The sequence below is a fragment of the Triturus cristatus genome, chromosome 7 (assembly GCF_964204655.1).
Source record: "Triturus cristatus chromosome 7, aTriCri1.1, whole genome shotgun sequence".
NCBI lineage: Eukaryota > Metazoa > Chordata > Amphibia > Caudata > Salamandridae > Triturus > Triturus cristatus.
Window position 1 is genome coordinate 37,984,237 of NC_140590.1, and position 21,678 is coordinate 38,005,914.

Here is a 21,678-nt window from a genome sequence, read left to right on the forward strand (position 1 = left end):
TTCCCCCCAACCACTGGAGCCGGAGTACATAAATTATTTCGCCATCTATATTACTGGCGATTGGCCTATGTAATGCCAGCCAGTGTGTTATTTTATTCTTTAGTTGGGAGAAACCCTCTCTCTTGTTCACTGGGAGCTCGGGTACCCCCGTTAGAATCACAACGTATGGTACAGCCTCGGGCGGAAGATCCGGTAATGGTCCCCTAGACTGTTTCCCCCGGGTCTGCCACAGGCCTGCCTCCTCATATCTCTTTGATCCATTCAAACAATTACCCATGTCTCTGATAGTTTTATTTTCAGAGATTGTTGGATGACAGTTAGTATTAACTGATGTATTACACACAGGAGCATTTGTCAGATTGGTGGTAAGATTGCTCACAGTGGATTTGGGGGCTGGAACTGACCCTCTCAATAGATGACTACTAGAGGACGGAACATTTAGTGTGGGGTTAGTTAAAACTGTATTTACAACTAGCCCAATTTCAGTCGATGGTAGTCGAGATTTATTAGTGGATTTATCCCCTAGGGAGAGAGCTGAGACCTGATTAAACTCCAAATTACCTTTTAATTGTGTAGGACTTGACTTCCTACCCAGGTCTACTTCTATTTTCCCTAGTCGGTTTTCTATTTTTTCCAATCTTTCCACTATTGCGAGGGTATAAGATCGCATAATCATCTCGATGCTATCCAAAAGATTGCTGGTATCTTTAACATTAGACCCATTAACTTTAAAACTGTGTTCAGTACTATGTTCTCCCTCTATATGTACAGAAGTCAGCAATGATATAGGAACAGTATCCAGTGCAGTCCCATCCTTAGAAGTTACAGCGGATGTAGCCTTGGTGCTAGGGGGGATGGCCTTCTTCCCAAATTCAGTGTGACTCGTCCTCTGTTTCGTAGGTTCCATCCTATGACGTCTCTTCTTAGTAGGTGGTGGACCATGCTTTATAGATTGTACAACTTTCTTATGTTGTTGTCTTGTAGACTTAAGGGGAGTGGGTGTCACAGCAGTCGAAATTCCTGAAGTACTGGATGGATCATGTGAGAGATTAATAATATCTATTCCAGTAGAAGAAGTACTAGGTACTGCACATTCTCTCAACAAAAGAGGAACACCTTCTATACATAAGGTATCATCAGCAGAGGCTGATACTGGAATGAGCTCGTTGTGAAGAATGGCTGTGGGATTAGGCTCATGCAGTGCCCTATTTTTAATGTTTTCTATAGAGCGTCTACGCTCAACTCGGCGCTCTGCTAGAGAAAACTCTGTTAAGCCTGCAGATGGTGTCTTGGTAAAATAGTTATCCAAGGTGCCATTCATTATAGTTCCCACTCTGTCAGCCACCGTTTTTATTGGGCTCGGCACAATCGTAGACATGTTAGTAACTATATCGGGTAAATATTGCAGCAATAGAGTTTAGTAGCAACTTACAATGCGGCGTTTTCTTATGTCTCTCGGCTTGACCAGGGTGCAGAGCCCGGTCCGGTCTCGTCGGTCCTCGGAGGGCCACAGAGGGCCCGCCCTTTGCCCGGGCTTCGCCCGGCGCCCACCCGCGCGCGTCCCGCGACGCGGAGGGAGCGCCGATGTTAAATGCGCCTCCGGGCGCGTAGGTAACGTCAAAACAGCGCCGGGGCACCTGGGATTTGTAGTTGTGGCCGCTTCCAGGCCGCACGTGAGGTAGCGGCAGCGGCAGCCCCGAGTGCTACGTGGGGGCCGAGGGAGCACCAGCAGGGCCAGCAGCAGGAAAAGGAGAACAGAGCGTCCACAAAACAGGTAACACCCTGTCTGGAGGGATTTAGATTTTCAGACTTCCCGCTCCACCGAGGGAGCGCCGATGTTAAATGCGCCTCCGGGCGCGTAGGTAACGTCAAAACAGCGCCGGGGCACCTGGGATTTGTAGTTGTGGCCACTTCCAGGCCGCGCGTGAGGTAGCGGCAGCGGCAGCCCCGAGTGCTACGTGGGGGCCGAGGGAGCACCAGCAGGGCCAGCAGCAGGAAAAGGAAAACAGAGCGTCCACAAAACAGGTAACACCCTGTCTGGAGGGATTTAGATTTTCAGACTTCCCGCTCCACCGAGGAAGCGCCGATGTTAAATGCGCCTCCGGGCGCGTAGGTAACGTCAAAACAGCGCCGGGGCACCTGGGATTTGTAGTTGTGGCCGCTTCCAGGCTGCGCGTGAGGTAGCGGAGGCGGCACCCCCGAGTGCTACGTGGGGGCCGAGGGAGCACCAGCAGGGCCAGCAGCAGGAAAAGGAGAACAGAGCGTCCACAAAACAGGTAACACCCTGTCTGGAGGGATTTAGATTTTCAGACTTCATATTGCAGCCACCACTCAGACAACTTCAGGTACAGAAATCCATTTCAGGTTTACAGACTCGAAATGGGCTAAGGGGACAAAAAGCTCCCTTATCCAATCTGATTTTTTTATTTGTGCGTGATGTACTAAACTGGATTTGCAGGCCAAATTTGGATGATGGTTCAAATATGTCTTTCAAGGTTTGATTGACAGGTTGACACAATTTGAGGCCTAAAAAGCACTAGTGGTAAATAGAGTACATCAACCTAAGGGCCTCATTTATGAGCTTTTGGCATAGGGCGGTACAGCAAGAAATCTTTCTCCACTGCCCTACATCAAAACAAAGGGGCAGGAAGGAGCAGTATCTATAAGATATGGTGCATTCCTGTCCTTTTCCCCAGCACCGCTGCACAGTGGGCTGCCATGCACCAACGCAGGCACCCTTCACCATGGTGCAAGGGTACCTGCATTGCGGTGCTGATTGATTTTGTGCAGGAAGGGGTACCTTTCTGCACAAAATCAATCAATTCAGGTGATTTTCTCTTTCTTTGTGTGCTGCAGAATGCAGCACACATAGAAAAAGGAAAAAACGAGGAGAAATGAAAACATTTCTCCTCTTTGCGCCTCCCTAACGACACCCCTGGTGTGGGGTTAGATTCTGACACATTCCCAGGTTAACAATTTCTTGTAAATCTGGGAATGCTTCAGATTCCATGGGTGTTACATGGGAAAAAACCACAGCAACACACATGGAACGCCCCTTTCATGCAGTTTACAAGGCCATAAAAAGCATGGAAAAGTGGCTTTACATGGCCTTGTAAATATTCTGGGGCACATTGCGCCACCAGACGTCCTCCTTGACAGAGGGGAGACAGTGGCCCTCATCCTCCTAGACCTCTCCGCAGCCTTTGACGCAGTCTCTCACATCACCCTAGCATGCTGACTCCATGAAGCTGGGATCTGGGTTAAGGCCATTGACTGGTTCCGCTCATTTCTCTCCAGTCTAACGCATCGGGTCAGACTCCACCCTTCCTCTTGGACCCCACACTGATCACCTGCGGAGTTCATCAAGGATCCTCCATCAGCTCCACCCTGTTCAACAGCTACATGGCCCCGATTGCCCCCATCGTCAGATCCCACGGACTCAACATTATATCCTACGTAGACGACACCCAACTCATCCTCTTCTTTACAATGAACCCAACGTATCCAAACATAACTTTCAAGAGGGAATGGAAGCAGTCACCAAGTGAATGAAGAGCAGCTGTCAAAAGCTCAACACGGACAAAACCGAAGAACTCATCATGAGCCCACATTCCGATGCCTGGAACGACATCACGCATCCCCCCGACCTCGGGAACCCACCCACCTCCAGGGACCACGCAGGCAACCTCAGAATCATCCTGGACTCCAAACTCAAATCAACACTGTCTCATCCTCCTGTTTCCACACCCTCTGACTCCTATGAAAACCTTCAAATGGATCCCCCGTGAACACAGAAAGACCGTCGCCCATGCCCTCACCAGCAGCAGACTTGACTACGGCAACGTTGTCTACACCGGAATCAACAAGAGCCTCATAAGTAAACTCCAGAATGTCCAAAACGCCTCCGCCAGACTAGTCCTCAACCTACCACGTTACTGCCACATCACCCAACAGCTGCGCACACTAAATTGGCCCATCAAGAAGAGAATCACCTTCAAGTTTCTCACCCACCCCCACAAAGCCCTCCACTACACCGACCTGCATATTTGAACCACCGCCACACATTCCACGCACCCCAAAGATCCCTCTGCTCAGGCTAGCTCTGCATTGCTAAGTGCCTCAAATCAAGAAGACCAGATTAGTAGGTCGTTTCTTCTCCCTCCTCGCGGGCAAGGCATGGAACACCCTCCCTCTCCACCTCAGATAAACGCCAACACTCTCCAAGTTCACGAAGGTCCTCAAGACCTGGCTCTTCGACACATCTCCTTGAACATCCTGAACATGCGCTCCTCTCCCCCATGCCTTGAGACCCTCTCAGGTGAGTAGCCACGCTTAACAAACTTATGATTGTTGATTGAACATAAAAAAAGTGGAGTTCTGGTGCCGCCAGGGGCCAATAAAAGAGGCCCTGAATGTTCCACAGGGGAGACATCCATTACAGCGCAGGCATTACAACGCAATGCCTTTACAACGCAACCATTACAATGCAGACACCATTACATGATATGCCATTACAACGCATATACCATTGAAACTTTTTAAAAATACTGTGTATTAATACAGTAACCCACCCAAAACCCCTTATTTTTTGTATCCTGACCCTTTTTTTAGAATAAGATTTTTTAAATTAAAAAAACATGAGTATTAATTTTATTACTCGAGTATTCATTTTATTGCTTAGTACTAATTTTAACTATCCGTGTTTTAGTACACTACCCCACCCAAAACCCTTATTTTCCCAGCATCCCGTCCCAGGGGTTTACTATCCAATTTTTAAAAAATGTGTTGTAATTGTATGCATTTTACTGGTATGCATTGTAATGGTTCATTTCATGCATTAATATAATTTTGCGTTGTAGTGGTATGCGTTGTAAAAACATGCGATGTAATGTACTTGCGTTGTAAAAAGTGCGTTGTAAAAGCATGCGTTGTAATGGCTTGCGTTGTAACAGCATATATTCGTTCTACAGTCATTTTTCTGTGTCATTGGTTTCTTTTGGTAACTAAAATGTGAAAGTCACTTTTTAGTGGGAAAATGGAGGGGGTAAAAAAATGAATTCCTAAAGGAAGTGATTGACTTATTGAGATAAAATCTGCTGAATAGAATTACAGTAGTCGATTGGAGCGCTGTCCAACACTCTCCTGTCATGACATCAGCTGTCACTAACAAGGAAGAAGCTGTCCACCATGAGCAGCTTTCACAGTACCTATGGCTGCCGACTAGCAATAGTATTGTTTCCTGCCTGTCAGCTGTTATGTTATGTTATGTTACGACTATTTATTGTGCGCACAGATACTCCAGCCAAGGAGCGTCCTGGCGCAGAGACAAGGTAGCACGTAACACAACCACAGGCTAAAAACAGAAACTAAGAAACAGCTAAAACAAGAAGGTTTTTATAGCCCTCCGAAAGGTCAGAAGGTCCTCCAGCAAGCGGATTTCAACAGGCAAGGAGTTCCATGCTGACGCAGCCATTACCCTAAACGAGCGGCCTCCCATGCGGCTAAGCCTGAATCTGGGAACCACCGCAAGGGCCAGACCCTGAGAGCGAAGGCTACGGGCAGGGACATACAAAGACAGACAACTCGACAGGATCTCCGGGCCTGTACCTCTCATGATTTTAAAAGCAAGGCACAAAACCTTGAAGAGGATGCGCTTCCTGACCGGAAGCCAGTGAAGGGAGCGAAGGACACCTGTCACTGAGCAGAATCTGGGCAAGCCAACGATCGCCCTCGCAGCAGCATTCTGAACCCGTTGTAAGCGGGTTAGTTCAGCCTGGTTAGCCCCAGCCAGGAGAGAGCTGGCGTAATCCAGGCGGGAGATGATAGTAGATTGATTGATTGATTGATTGATAGTAGCCTGGATCACCAGCTGCCTGGTCGGGGCGTCAAAGAACTTGAGAACAGGTCTCAAGCCCCTCAGGAGACCGAAACAACAGGCCGCGGTTCTTTTAGTATGGCCTACAAAGGAGAGGCCCGCATCCAGCCATACCCCCAGATTTTTCACTTCCGATACCGGGATCGGAGTAGGTCCCAACTCTGAGGACTCTGTGGAGAAGTCATAAACAATTGACACATTTCAATCCTAATCACCAGGGGTGAGGAAGCCCGTTTGCACTCCCCATGTGGCACACAACATCATGTTGATATTTGAGTTATCAACACAAGTGTTACTTGAACAGGAAATACCTTAATAAAACAGGAACAGTTCATTTAATTAAACAGTATAGCTGGGCGCACAGTCACAGGCATTGTGTCTGAGGACTGTCTTGATTTACAATCGGTCTAACATTGACTTTTATACAATTCATTGGATGAAATAAAATGGTTCCCTCAGTCCTTTTTTGGAGCCATAAATTAACGTTTTGGATGAAGAATCCAGATGGGCCTCGACCTTGCATGGACACAATGCGGCTATTAGATAATGTGTCCAGATGTCTGGCCTGGAGAGCGCGTGATTACTGCATGTACTGTGTCCTGATTGGCTAATTGTTCCTAACTTTATGTGGCATCTGACTTATTGGTGTTTTGGTAACGCATGCACCCCTCCGACCATGAGTGTTTTATTAGGGCCAATCTGCCTGGACCATTGCGGTGTTGCTGCTCCTATCTGTGGGTTTGATCTGAGATTTCCTATTCACGCATTTGTCTGCTGGCTACATGTTACCCCACCTGTGATCTGTCAATCCGTGACCTCAGGCCTGGGTCTCAGGGCCTGCCTAACTACGTATTTCTGAGTCAGGGCTGACATGACGTTCACAAGGGGCAAATTTGTCAATAAAGATTCGATTTACTTTCTGTCCGTGAATGTATTGTTATTCACATTGACATCATCTTTTTCAACATTAACACAGGTTCTACTAGAATTCTGAAAGAAATTGTTTTTTTTTGCAGCGAGTCCCTTCCGTTGTGAATACAGAACTCACCCGAAATCGAAGGAAAGTTTTATTGAAAACTCTGTAAGCGTTTCGGATATAGGGAGCATGCCCTGAAGTCCTTTCTTAGTTTCTACACAACCACCCTGAGCTAGGGTGGCCAACTGTCCATAAATTTCACGGACCGTCTGTCATTTTGGTGTGATGTCCGTTGTCCGTAATCATTCCTTTTTACGGACGCCTTTTGTCCGTAATTTTGGACATTAATTACAGTGTTCCCTGCGAGAAGCCCCAAGAGATTAAAAGTTCTCAGGGGCCAGCTCGCACTTCTCTGTTGAATTCCAGAGGCTGCAGCAGCCTCTCCCTGAGCTCTCGCAGACTGTGGGCAGGCCCATTGTCATTCGACTGAGGCCGATTATCCCCTTTCGAATAACAATGCGCCCGCCGTATGCCTTTAGCATATCATGTGCCAGTGAGATCTAGTGATTACAGAGGAGCTTTCCCCAAACAGAGTACTGTGGGGAACTTGCCCCCTTGTGTAATTTGTCAATGTTGTACACAGAGTTAACAGGGCAGTAGCAGTGACGGGAGAGTAGAGGCAACAGGAAAGGAGAGGTGACGGAGCAGTGACGGTACAGTAAAGGTGACAGGAAAGGAGAGATGATGGGGCAGGTGAGGTGACTGGGCAGGAGAAGTGATAGGGCAGGAGAGGTGACGTGGCAGGAGCAGTGATGGAACAGGAGAGGCGACAGGACAGGAGAGGTGATGGGACAGGAGAGGTGACCCGGCAGGAGAAGTGACGAGGCAGAAGCAGTGATCGAGCATGAGTAGGAATACTGACTGGACAGGAGCAGTAAAAGGGCGGGAGCAGTGAACGGGAGGAGCGGTGATGGGCAGGAGAAGTAATGGGGCAGGAGAGGTGACGCACGCAGGAACAGTGATTAGGCATGAGTAGGAGCGGTGAACGGGTAGGAGCAGTGAACGGGTAGGAGCAGTGAATGGGCAGGAGCAGTGAACGGGCAGGAGCAGTGACTGGGCAGGGGAAATGACAAAGGAGCGGTGACGGGGTAGGAGCAGTGACAGGGCAGGAGAAGTGACTTGTACTTATGTTCCTTGTCTATTTATTTATACACTATTGCATGACATCCACTGATGTGTCTGCAAAGCATATCCTGAATTTTGACCCCTTGTCCTGAATTTTTACACTCACCATCCTGAATTTGCATCCATGCCAGTTGGCCACCCTACCCTGAGCACGGTTTACATTGCTAATGCAATTCAGTGACATCTACAGACCAGCTCTTACATGCTCTTCCACTTCTGGGGGTGCGTGTCTCCACCCACGCCACCCCTCTACTGCTCTATATCTCTAAATACTCTTTATGCCTTAACTACCGCTTCCTTTCACAGCAGGAAATAGTGTCCCCAGGGGCGGTTTAGTGTCGTCAGGATTCTATTTTCTTTCTTTTTGTCATGTATTTATGCCTGGACCAAATACACGTATCAAATTGTGACTTTTAATCCAGTATCTATTTAGAACTAATGCACCATAAGTGTCAAAGCAAATAAAGTAAATGAAGGCAAAGAGTAAAACCATGATACACGTTGAGAGATCGATAATTAAATGATATTGAGGGAGAGATACTTTTATTTATGTTCAGTAACTCACATGATGCAATGGTGTCACTATTAATCTCCTACATACACAAACACACACACGCACTCACACGCCGCACACACAGGACTTCTGTACACTTGGCGGGTAGTTGCACTGCTACAGTCCAAACTATGTCCGAATGCCTAGTGGAGCAACATAAGTCATCACATATCTTGGTGATGTGAGGGAGATGTTCCTCAAAACCAAACATGATCATAAAAACATTCTGACATAGACACAATTGTGTACGCCCATTGAAAGAGCACCCACTCGTTTCCTTAGGGATCCTTATTTGAAACTGAGCGACATAGGGTGGGATATTTATAACACATGGTAAATACTATACCCCCACTGTGAGGTATATAGTACACCGGGCAAATACCTCCTACTTTAAGTTTTCAGTTTCAAAATGAGGCATTACATGCAGGATTGGTTTCCATACACAGACATTCAATGATTTTGACTTTTTTGTGAGCCTTTCCCCCTGATAACTTCTGGCAGGTTTGACCAAGTGCTAAAGCCAGATAAGACTACACATCCAAATAACAGAAAGTAGGCAATTTATTCACTCAACCATATTGCATTGTATTGTATTGCATCATTTATCTAGCGCTTACTACCCCTATGTGGGAGGCTCATTGCATGGCTACACAAGTAGCACGCTGCACCGTGTAGGGTGTTTGGTTGGAAGGATGTTCTCTGTTCTGATCCTTTGAGGGAAGTGTTTTCATGTTGTGCGTGATGGGGTGCAATCATTGTGTTATACGACGCAGCACACAGCAGTGCATTGGATGAAGAAGTGTGAGAGGCAGACACACAGCTTTCTGGTCCTCAGCTTGCTGGCAGCTTTGAACAGCTCTGCAGGTCCTTTTATGGTATTTCATATGATATAGTCAGCTTAACTGGCTACTACACTGTGTTGTCTGATCTGAGACTTTGTGTTTGCTTATAATTCTGAAATGGCATGGTCGGAGAGATAGAGAAAAGGAGAGATGTGTTGGGATGGGCATTTTCATTATCTTCCTATATCCGAGTGTCTTTGTGAGATGTATAGAAGGGGTCCGATTTTAAAGATATTTGAGCTCTGTAGAGAATGCATTAGATTAAATTCCTTCAAATTGTCCAGCAATGTGTGACAAATCTGTTAAGTTGTTCCATGCCTGTTGAACTGGTGAGGGCTGTACAGTGCTGGGTGATGGAGAACCTTCATAGCAGATATGTAATATGTGCCTTTGAGGGGCATCATTTGCAAGTCATTGCTGACTGCAATAGTCTTATAGGAAGAACATAGGTTACCCACAGATCAAAAGCTGTGTTGGTTGAGTTGTTTGCGATGCCTGGGTTGTAAGCTGAGGATTGCACTTGAGGGATTGATTGCTTTCTGTTCTCTGTTGCTGGGATGTGGGTGGTGCAGTTATCCATAAAATAGACATGTTTTCAACTGTCTTCTGAAGGGCATAGGCTCCTGGATGCTTCTAGTGTTCGCTGCTAGTGAATTCCAGAGCTTGGCGATTTGTACTGACAAAGCAGTATCTCCTCCAAGTATTGATAATGCACATGCGTCGCCACTCGCAAGACATGTACTCATCATTACTCTTGTTGCGCTGCACAGCAATGACAACCCCCCTCTTTTTTTGTCTTTACTGAGTAGCATTAGTATATATTAATGGCAAAGATAATCATTCTGCACTGGCAAAGTTAAAAGTTAAGACCAGTAACCTTTGCCAAAGCTTATTTTTTTCAGTTGTCCAAGCAGAGTTGTAGTAATTCTTTAGATCACAGTATGTCAGATCCAGGAGTGCCTCTTCTTTGGGCCAGTAAGAATCCTTTCATTTTCTTGTGAGGTGTTAAAAGCTTAAAAACAGAATGGGTTCTGTAGCTCTTCTAAGGACACCTGCCTGCCTTGAGGCAGACTTACAGTTCTAGGACAATGCAATGATTTTAATTAAAAAATCTCATTGGCAGACGCTGCACTTGTAAATTAATAATGACGAACCTGGGACCATGAAGCCCTTTCAGACACAGAAACATCTTGCCACGGCAAGTCTTTGTGCTTGTTATTTTGTATTACCCCCCCCCCCCCCCCACCCGAACATTGAAAATCCATGAGACTATGCAAACAAAAATCTAATTGGACAAGGTTGTACAAACACCCTGCGTTGATCATAAAGCCGCAACATAACTAGCATTTCTTGTGATACGAAAATAGAAACAATCATTTGTGTTTCTTGCGTCCAAAAGGAACTGTGGGCACTAACCAGTGAAAGCAAAGACTACAGGACCCTTCCCCTTTTCAAGCACATCTGTAGCTGTGACTTCTTTAAACATTCAACTAAAGCTTAATATATGGACAGCACACCTCGACTAAGAGTTAAAGGGGGTTTAAACCCCACCTAGAGCCTCTACTTCAGAAGAACTAATAGAGGAAAAACAAGAACCGCTGATGAAGCCTTTTTATTGTTAGACGACCTACAAGTAAACCAGGCCGAGGCGGTTTAATGTATACCGTGTTGGCCGAAAGCATCCAATCACTTCACAAAAAGACAAGGTGCTAAGTAAATAATACGAAGGGCCACATGTATGACCATTTCATTTTGCGACTCGCAAATTAAGATTTTTAGCGACTCGCAATTTACAAGTCGTAAAATGAACTTAACTAATGTGTCTCAGACACATTAGCTGTTCCCAAGGGGATCGCAAATGACCTGCTTCATCAATATTCGTGAGGCTGGTCTTAATTTGCATCCCACTGGGAATGGGCAATAACAAAGGGATGGTGGCCTGCTGGGGACAGCAGACCCCCATGTCTTGGATTGTTTTTAAATAAAGCAACTTTAAAAAAAAGGGAAATGGGATGCGTTTCAAAAAGATAAATGAAACTTTCTGTTTCATTTTTGAAGGGTAGACAGTGGTCCATGGGACCAATGCCTGCTCTTAAAAAACGTTTTTGCTGCCAGTCACAAAAGAGAATGGGTCTCCAGGGGACCCCTTCCCATGTGCGACTGGCTTACCACTAACTTGAACTAGGGGGTGAACTGCGAGTGTCTTGCGACCGCATTCAAGTCGTAAAACAATCGTACATGCCCTTGCAACTTGCTATTAGGAAGCGACGCCCTTGGTACGCCCCTTTCTATTAGTGACACGCAAGACCTATTTTGCGACTCAGTAATAGGTTACAGACTCACAAAATAGGGTTGATGCATTGCACAAGCTGTTTTAGATGTCACAAATGGGACGAATTTCCATTTGCAACCACTAAAGAACAGTCGTACATGTGAATGTGTGTGTACTTGTAAGATCTTAAGAGAGTGAGGCAACATGGCACGAAACAATCCCTACTTTGAAGACTGGAAGTAAACAGCAACTTCCAGCCCAGATCTGACCTCTGACCTCTGCCTACTCCACATCCCTGACACACGTGATTGTAACGGAACTCCTTGCAGTGTAATACACTTTACACAACAAAGGCGGAGAAATGCCGTTTTCCGCATCTAACATAGACGAGCATGGGGAAAAGGTGGGCCGGTTTCTGACTTACCAACTCCACCAATTAGACTCCAAGAACATCTATGCCACTGGCGTCTCTGTAATCCTCGCTGATAAAAAATAATTCTTTGAACGCATCAACGTATTCAAACTGACGTTGGAAGCAGAGGTCACTGCCAAGGAGGTTGCTATAGCGATTGACTTTACGTCTGCCATAAAGATGCTGGGGAGGAAGGCTTCCTGGCAGAATTTTACAAGTAACTAATCTTATATAATGAAGCCCCATATCCTTAATAAACAGGGATGCCAATATATTGGCTAAGATCTTAGCAACCCACCTGAATCACGCAATAATGGCCGTAACATACCCTCTCAGGTGGATTTCACACCTGACTGATCTTTGACCAATTCTTAGTGCACCCACATACTCTGGCAGGTGAGGAAAAACAGGGATGAAAAGGCCCTCCTCTCCTTCGATGCTGAAAAGGTCTATGGTGAGAATGGGTAAAGTTTGCAAATGTCTTACGCTTACCAAAGGGATTCTCCGGAGTTATGCCCACACTTGAGGCCTGCCTGCTTGAGGGGCCTGAAGAGACTTGTACACCAGCCCTGAGCCTTGGCCTGCTTTGTATTTGGTGCACCAGCTCTGGACGCCTCACTTGCATGTTCTCTTCAGGGGGTCCAGGCTCAGAGCCTGCACAATATGGGCAGCAACAATATCCAACCAATTATTAATACCACAAAACATGACTTTCACAGGTGTCCCAACTTGAATCTATCCCTATAGGGGGTGGTTCAGGTTATCAAGATGAATGTGAAGCCAAATTCAACTGTATCTTTGGAACGCTCCCCTTTTTATTCCCCCTTTCACCTTTAGAGACATCTTTTGCTCAATTTCCCTTTTCATCTGGGGATTGAATAAACAGATTAAAGGGATCTAAATTGTATTCTTGTAACGAGAGGAAAGGCCTCTGATCACCACATTTAAAATGCTACTGGTTGGCGCAGCAATTGGCCCTCTCAAACTATATTCTGTCCATGTTTAGGGATGCACCCTCTTGGGTTTTCTGGAATGCTACATTTAAGTATTTGACATTCCAAGCTCCCATGAGTGGAGATACACTCAATAGTCCCAAGGCTTACTGACTAACCTGGGGAGATCCAAAATTGACCTGAATTGCACCCTATGGAAGAATTTCAGGGAGTGGGTTTACTGCGGGACTATACACCAAAGGGTATTTTCTCAAGAACGTGCGATAATCATCGCCAAAATAGATTAACGCAATTTCACATATAGCCGTCTATTGCGGGGAAAATAACTCTGTGTCAACGTCACATTCTCAACACGGCGGTAACATGCGATAGTTTCCCCATAACGTCAAATGTCTGCAATAACATTACCGAGACAGCGATACAAATCCAAACCCGAACGCGAAGTTGTGTTGGGCCCAACTGCGATAAAAAAGTCAGCGATAAGCAGCACCAGGCCTGCAAGTCCCACAAGTCAGGCTGCAAAAATCAGTATAAAAGCGGCAACAAAAACACAAACAGAGAACATCAACAACTGCGAAGCACCATGGAGGTAGCCGGAGCAAGTACAGAGGACAACCAGAACCCCACAAGCCCCACGGAGGACCGGCGTGGGACCCCGGGGTCAGGGAAGGTTAAGGAGAAGAAGAAGAGGAAGATGCGGTTCAGTCCGCAGGAAAACAGGATCCCGATAACGGAGGTGACACTGCCACCATCTAATTGCCATTGGTGAAATTGTCAGCACTAAATGTTGCACTTACACTTGTCAGAGTTGTGCTAATGCAGATGAGTGACATGCACACAGAGAATGTGTCTTGGAATTAATTTATTTGCACATGCTTTGCCTATGGTCATTTTGTCCTGTCCCATGATTGCTAAGGGCAGTCCCAATGTGACGTGCTCATGTGAAGAAATTGTTATTGATAGTGTCCCTTCGGGCTATTCCTGCTGCTGCTGCACTGGGGTGTAGTCCACCTCCCTCATCCTCATCATCATCGTCCGGTGCATCTGGCACATGGATCCATGGGGCATTGGTGCGTACACAAATATTGTGCAGCACACAACATGCAATGATCATCATGCACACTATTTGCGGGCTGTACAGGAGTCTTCCACCTGTGATGTCCAGTCACCTGAAACATGACTGCAACACACCAAATGAGCGATCCACAATGCCCCTGGTGTGTTTGTGGGCTGCATTTTACTGCCTCTGGGCCTGGGTGTTCGGGGCTCGGAGGGGTGTCATCATCCACGGGCAGATTCATATCTTTGATCACCTGTGGCAGGGGAGAGAGATGTGTCAATCGGTGCTTCTGCATTCTGTGTTGGCAGGGTTATTTGTATATTGGTGTGTGATGTGTGGGACTTTGGTATTTATCTTTGACATGTCTTGCATGTGGCAAATGAGCGGCATCGATGTGTATTACGTTGCCTCACAGCTGCTCCTCCCTCCCCCGAGCCTATTTAGTTGTGTGCGCTGCGCGGTTGTATCACTTGCACTCCTAAGACACACCATTGTGATGACTGTCTGCGCATGTCCACAAGCCTGACAATGACACTGTGATTTTGGCCGTTGAAGTTGGTCGGCCACGTGTGTGTAGGCCTATGGTGAGGATATGGCGGACACAGAGACACACAAAGTAGTTGCTTTGGTGGCCATCCCTGAAGTGAACCACGCCCTGAGTCCCGGGCTATCAATTTCCACTCCTACGCTGGCCCATACCACTCTGCTTGTGCTTACAGGAGGGACAACATAGCTACATGTCCAAGGTCTACGCCACTGCCTGAGGTAACATCGTTGCGTCCACTGTCTACGACACTACATACACCAGCAGTGTATGTCCACTTGGACATGTCTGTGCTATGCATACTTGAGTATGTCCAGCACATCACCGCCTCACTTGGAATTGTATTCATTCTGATTCATGGGTCACTTGCCTCCTTCGCACATACTTGGTTCCCACCTCTCACCACATCCTGCTATTGTGTGAAAGAGATGCCATGACATGGATGGTTTGTCTACATGGCTGGCCCCTCTTACCACAGATCCTTGTGTTGTCATGTCTGGTAGGTGGGCATGTTGTTTGGTATGTTGTATGTGATGTTGTAACATGCTTTCCCACAGTTGTGAGTTGCATGATTGTGGCGTTGAGGTGTGTGGTGTGTTCATTTGGTACTTACCAACGAGCAGTGCATTTCCGTAGGTGCCATCCTCGAAGCACTGGTTGATGATGGACTGTCAGAAGATGTAGGACTCATGCACACTGCCTGGGTAGTTGGCGACGATGTTGGTGAAGAGTCCCCGGTGGTCCACTGTTGCCTGCACATTGATGGAATGTGTGTGCTTTCTGTTGCGGTAATTGTTTGCAGTGTCGGCAGGGGGCGCAAGTAGGACATGTGTGCTGTCAATTGCCCACAACACGTGCGGGAAGCCAGCTATGGCATAGAAGCCTTGCTTGGTCTCCAGCTGTTCCTACACAGTGTGGGGGAAGTGAAGGTGCTGGGGTACCAAGCTGATGATGGCATCCAAGACAGTTGTGATGAACTTTGATAGGGCTGGCTGAGAGACTCCTCTGACTCTGGCGGTTGTTGGTTGGAAGGTATCAGAGGCCAACAGGTGCAGCACAGCCAGCAGCTTTGTCTGAGGAGGGATGTTGGTTGTCTGCTCTGTTAGTACCATCAGTCTGTGGGCAATGTGGGTCAGGATGTGGAGGATGGTTGTCCTTTTGAGCGTGTAGTGGACAATGACTTCCTCTGGCGTTAAGTCTGTGAGGCTGGTGTGTTTTCAGAAGGACTGCTGTCTTATTCTGCGCTGGCTCGGTGGGAGTCCGTGGAGGGGTGGTCTGGGTGGGTCTCCGAGGGGGGGGCCTGGGGGTTGTGATGGTGGGTGTTGTGGGCCTCTTGGGTCTCCGAGATGCATGATCAGTAGCTCCATGACATGTGTTGGTCTGCCGATGTGGCTCTGGGCTGGGCTCCCTTTTATACTGCAGGTTGTCATCCTGCTTAACACCAGTAAAAGGCAGGTGTTCATTCCCTGCTGCTAACGCGCCTTATTGACTGTTTTTGGATCACTTCACTGATCTGGCTGATAGTTGAGAATATTGCAAAGTGGTGTTTTTGCACGGGAATGCCTACTCTGCATATCATTAGCGTTAGTTGTCACTCTCATCCGTGGCAATGTTTTTTGCGGAAGCTAACGCTGGAAAACTGGCGATTTCGGCAGTTTGCACCAGCTGAGAATGGGACGAAGAATATTTCGCCACTTTTGCAGCGGTAAAGTACCAATAACTCGGCGATAAGTCCTTGAGAATATGCCCCCAAATTGGTTGCTCACTGCTTTTCTACAGCTACATCAGCCCCACTGCACTCATTGTGGGAACACACAACTCAATACAGAACTCATGGAAGATAACTGGGATACACCCATGGTGGACTACAACAAGGGATCGAGTGAGGCTCAGCTAAAGTACAGCTTTTATAAAATTTCTCAATTGCTGGCTTTGGTGCCAGGTGAAATTGTATAAAGCCCTCCTTAGCAGGGAGTTGAGATGCTGGAGATGTGGAGAGCAGGACTTTGACAATATTCATGTGTTGTGGATATGCACTATGCTACATATCTTTTGGAAATAGACCTGGGACCATTTGAGGATAGACATGCAGGTGTCCAACTTCTGCCCACCTGCCTGGTTCTACTACATGACTTACCTACTGTAGAAAAGTAGGATCTGCTATCATGGTTACCCCCACTGTTTGCTTAGTATCAGTGCGTTTTTGACCTAGTCTGACTGGGATCCTTCTAATCAGGACCCCAGTCACTGCGCTTTCTCCCTACGTTGACCATGGTAAGTAATTTTGTACATCCACAATTGGCTACTGGTGTACCCTTCTAAGTTCCTAGTTTATTGTACAAAGGTACCAAAGGCATATGTACACCAGAGGTCTCCCATGGGCTGCAGCATGTATTATGCCACCCATGGGAGCTCATGTAAACTGAGACTACAGGCCAGCCTTTGCAGTCTGTGTGAGTTGGTGCTGGCACCTCTCGCAACAGATATGCGTTTCCTTATATCTGGGGTCAGCCGAGCACAAGTATGATTCTGCCCTCCTGCTGCTGAGCCAAGCTCAAGCAGGGGAAGGTAGAACAATAGGTTTCCTGTCACAGGGAGGTGTGACCACCTTTCAGTCTGGACTTAGTGTATTGGGCTGGGTGGGCGCTCTTGCCAGCACTACCAGACTGTTTTGAAGGGCAAATTTGGTGCCCTCGTGGCATACTCCAGTTTGAGCCAGTTCAGGGAGAACTTGGCTCCTGCTCTGGTGTGAAACTGGATAAAGGACAGGGAAGTATCCTCCCCTCTGTCTAGCCCCCATGGGAGGGAACCCAGATTTGTTCAAACCCTTTCCTTAGGGTACTTATGGGCTTACCCGTGGGTGGTTCCTTAGATTCAACATGGGACAAGACTCAAGCCTGAAACTACGTCGCTCTTTGACTGTGTGGACATTTGTACTTTGTTGGTCTTTCCCTGGAACCGAGACTGCATCATGGAAGACTCTTGCTGCTCCTGGTCTCGCTTCAAGGCCTCTTTGTCACCTGTGCCTGTGCTTCTTCCAGGTTCTGCAACAGACCTTTGGGCATCAAGGACACCCGAAGAATTCTCCCTTGGAGTGAAGGAGTCACTCCCCTGCATCTGCAGGCACCACAACAAAGCTGACCAGTCTGCTGCTCCCGTTGTCCTACTGACTTCCAGAGGCTCAGCAAAACAAGTGGTGGTTCTGCAACTCCCTCGAGGCCTGACCTATCCTCTCTGCAATTTTGAGGCCAGTATCCCTCATCAGAACCACTGGGGACAAACCCCTGTTCACCATGTTGACTTGCCGTTGCCAAGATTTGGTGGCTTTGCACTCCAGAGATCTTCAGACCACAAGAAGCTCTAACCGCCAGCATCTCTTCCCTCCCTGTGGGCCTTCATCCTTGGTGAGATGCTCGAGGTCCTCTTGCGACTCCTCTGCCTGTGGGTCCTCCTGAGGTTCTTCTGTTACGTCAGTAGGCTCCCCTGCTTGCTCGGGCGTGCTCCAACTCTCCTGCTGTTGGTGAGTCCTATGGACTTTGCTGGTCCCAACATTGCTCCTTCTTCGTCTTCCACTCCAGTTATAGTTACCAAGGCTTATTGGGGCTCCCGCTGGACACTGACCACCCAGTCACTGATATCCAACATGGGACAGCTGGCGCACAGTTCCTGGTCTTCCTCAGTGTCGCCTGTTCCTCACAGATTCAGCGACAATGTCATCGCCGACTCTTCTGAACCTCCCGAAATCGGTGGACATTGTGTCTTTGTGCCTCCTGGTCGTGTCCGAGTGGCATAGAATCTGTCCCCTCTGCTTACAGCTTCTTCACTTTCAGAATACACCTTTGGATTCCACTGGACTTCTTCATCGTCTTCTCCCGAGGCATATTCTTCTAAGTCATCCATTGTCAACTACAGAGGTTTCTGACGTCTCTTCACCCCTATGCAAATGGTTTCCATGGTGTAGGTAACATGGTTCCCGCCACATCCACGGGTGGGGTGGCTTTCCAACCTTCTATCCTCCAAGGGAATTCTTCAGGGTCTTCTGGGAAGGGTCCGTCTTCAGCAAAGCTGCAAATGCGACTTCTCCATTGATTTACATTGGTCACGCGGCTGTGTTTCCACTCTGCACACAGCCTCTTTGGGGTTCTTACCTTGGGTGGTTTCTTGTGTCCCTGGCTCCTCTGGGTCTTCTGGTCCAAGTTCCATTCTCCCTTGCAATTCGCATTCCATTTTTAGTACATGGTTTGGTGTCCCCCTGGAGACCTCTGAATTTGTGCTGCTTACCTGTTACAATGGAAGTATTCTTGTGTATTTGTGTTTATATCTCTGGGTAGGAGATATACCAATGTGTTAGTGAGTGTTGTGTAATAACTAGAATTTTTTTATATGAACAGTTTCTTTTTCACCTAACCTACACTACATGATTAAACTGGTAAAACAAGCTGCTCTTCAAGATAAGCCTGAAGGCTGCTCTCCACAGCTACCACTTAGAGAGCTTTCTATGGTTATCAAAGACCACTAAAATCCCATAAGGATTGCCTGAATTAGTGCAAGGTGCAAAACTTAAATAAATGTGCACCATATACTAAGCCAGCCTCCTACACCTACTATGATAGAACATGTCAATAGGTGGCGCTCCATACCCCCTTGACACTGCAAGTTGGTCATCTTGTGCCTTACAAAAATGACCCAAATTCCTTCATTCCAGTCGTGGCTGGAAAGTATGTACAATATGGCGCAATTTGAGAGACTAATTTCTAACCTAAATGACAAGATGAAGACTTTTGTGAACTTTTGGGGAACCTTCCTCAAAGGCTAACGTCAATGACAAATCATCCACTGCACAATTGTTACTTGCACGCCACCCTGCTTTGGTCTCTGGATGACCCCAACTTACTGTATACCTCTCTTAGGATGTTATCTCTGTAACTGCACAGTGTACTGTTCAGACCCATCAGGCAATTGTTCCTTGTTTCTCCATTGAGGGTTCCTTTGTGGAAGGGTTGCAGGACGGCAGGGACTCGCCATGTTGTCTTCATTCATTACACGCACTGAGACCCTTAGACGGGGCGGTTCCATCAGTGGGAATGATTCCTCTCCTTACCTAGAATGGAACATTTTAATGTTCATTTCCATTATCATAGTCAGTTTTATATTCATGTTAATCTATCTGGGATCTTAATGAATGATATTTGGGGAAATGCTAGCGTCCTGGACTTTTTTTTATACTAAGCATAATCGTTGTCCTGAAGTTCTTGTTGTATTCTTGACTTTATCTGAGCAAAACTAATGAAGATGTTTTCATACAAAGAAAATACATCGGCAGTTGTCTTACTTGTCCCACGCTGATCTGCCTCAGTAGTTGTAGCACAGACCCAAATCTCGAAACCATACCTGAACATGACTTTCCAGTCACAGCATTTCCTTCTCCTCCCACACAGGAATGTAAGCAGATTGGAGGACTCTATTTACTTCAATACCAAGGGACCTGGTCAAAGACTGAAACTTACCTTTAATTCAACAATATGCTACCAAGTGAGCTATGGCCAAGTAGGAACAAAAGGCTATGGGGATCCATCCTAGCAGGTAAGAGAAACCTACTGGAGAAAACATATACCAGGGTTTGGTGTCAATAAAATTCATATCATGACTATTGAGTTTCTATGAATCTTGGTCTCTTGAGGACAGACAATTTTTGTTGCTGTTTTTGGCTGGGTCAACTTGATGTATGTGAACATGGACATCAATTCACCAAAATGCCAAGTGACATATTGTGTCCTTTGACCACTATGCCATCACAGGAAATGACATTATATGAACTTTGAACCAATAGTATTCTAGAAAGTGAGGTCACATGACATAAGTGCAAGTTTAATAAAAGTACAGTAGTTGGTTACAAGACTAAAATGCTGCCAAGCTATGCCAGAGGCACAGCTATCACCTATCCAGGTACAGCCATAATATAACACAAGAGGGTGTACAGCAAGTCTGGCTCAAGCTACTGCTTAACACTCATCTCTTATACACAATCTCAGTTGCCCTATCTCTCTTTTCCCCCTCATGCCTTGCTTTCCTTGTCTGTCTTCTAAACACTCCAGGGGGCATATCAACAACAACCGGCGATAATTATCTCTAAGCGCACTTAGCGCTAGGATAATTATCGCCGGCTAGCGTGAATTTTTATCGTTGAGATAGCGTGCTATTAGCAACGCTTATCTCAATAGCGATAAAAATCCTCATGCTAACAGGCTAACGTGAGATTATCGCTGGAAACCCAGCGATAATCTCACGTTACCTTGTTGATAGGGACAGGCAAACTTAGCCATGATATCCTCCTTCCATAGGATATTATGGCTAAGTCAGAAAAATACCAGACGTAAAAAAGCAGCGTTAACCGCGGTTAGCGCTGCTTTTTTTGTCTCTAACAGGGTTAGCGACATTCTTGATAATAGGAGAAATGTCGCTTAGCGACATTTTTCCTATTATTTTACTCTGGAACGCCCCCTTTGCATCTCATTAGAGATGCAAGGGGAAGCGTAGAGTAAAAGGGTGCTAACATGCAAATTTGCATGTTAGCACCCTGTTGTTGATAGGGCGCTAGTTTTATCTCTGCTTTTTTGTTTTTAAAGCCAAAAAAGCAGAGATAAAGCCCTTGTTGATATGCCCCCAGGCTCTTTGTGTATAATGCTATTTTCTTACTATTCAACCTTCTAAAAGCGTGAGTACCTGGTGGATGCTGTTATCTATAGTTAAGGGATTACTGTAGATTTTGATTTGTTTGCATCACCTTTCTATATTTCTTGTCTCTTTTCTCAACTTGTTCTCTCTGCTATCTTTCTCATTTGTTGTTGCTTCTATCACCTCTTTCACTTGCCTCTCTCTCTCTCTGAGGACCTCTGTTTTGTCCGTATTGCGACTGAGACTTTTTTTCTTCATCCAGTCGGCCGCGTTTATCATACATCTGTGGAAGTTGTATCTGGTCGTCGAGGGGTCTTCTGACAGCGAAAGGATGAACTGGGTGTCGGTGTAGGAGATGATGTTGAATCAGTGCGCTCTGACGGTTTTGGCC

The 21,678-nt window shown here is 46.6% G+C and overlaps 1 protein-coding gene across 3 annotated transcripts in view; it reads left to right on the plus strand.

Annotated features, from left to right (window-relative positions):
* Positions 1-21,678, plus strand: part of LOC146808752 (cell adhesion molecule CEACAM4-like) — a 508,058-nt gene that overhangs the window by 139,264 nt on the left and 347,116 nt on the right. For all 3 annotated transcript variants that reach the window (XM_085614232.1, XM_085614231.1, XM_085614233.1), the window contains one exon: positions 20,051-20,195. In XM_085614232.1, coding sequence (XP_085470358.1) covers positions 20,135-20,195 — 61 coding nt within the window. In that variant the 5' untranslated portion in view covers positions 20,051-20,134. The remainder of the gene's footprint in view (positions 1-20,050; positions 20,196-21,678) is intronic.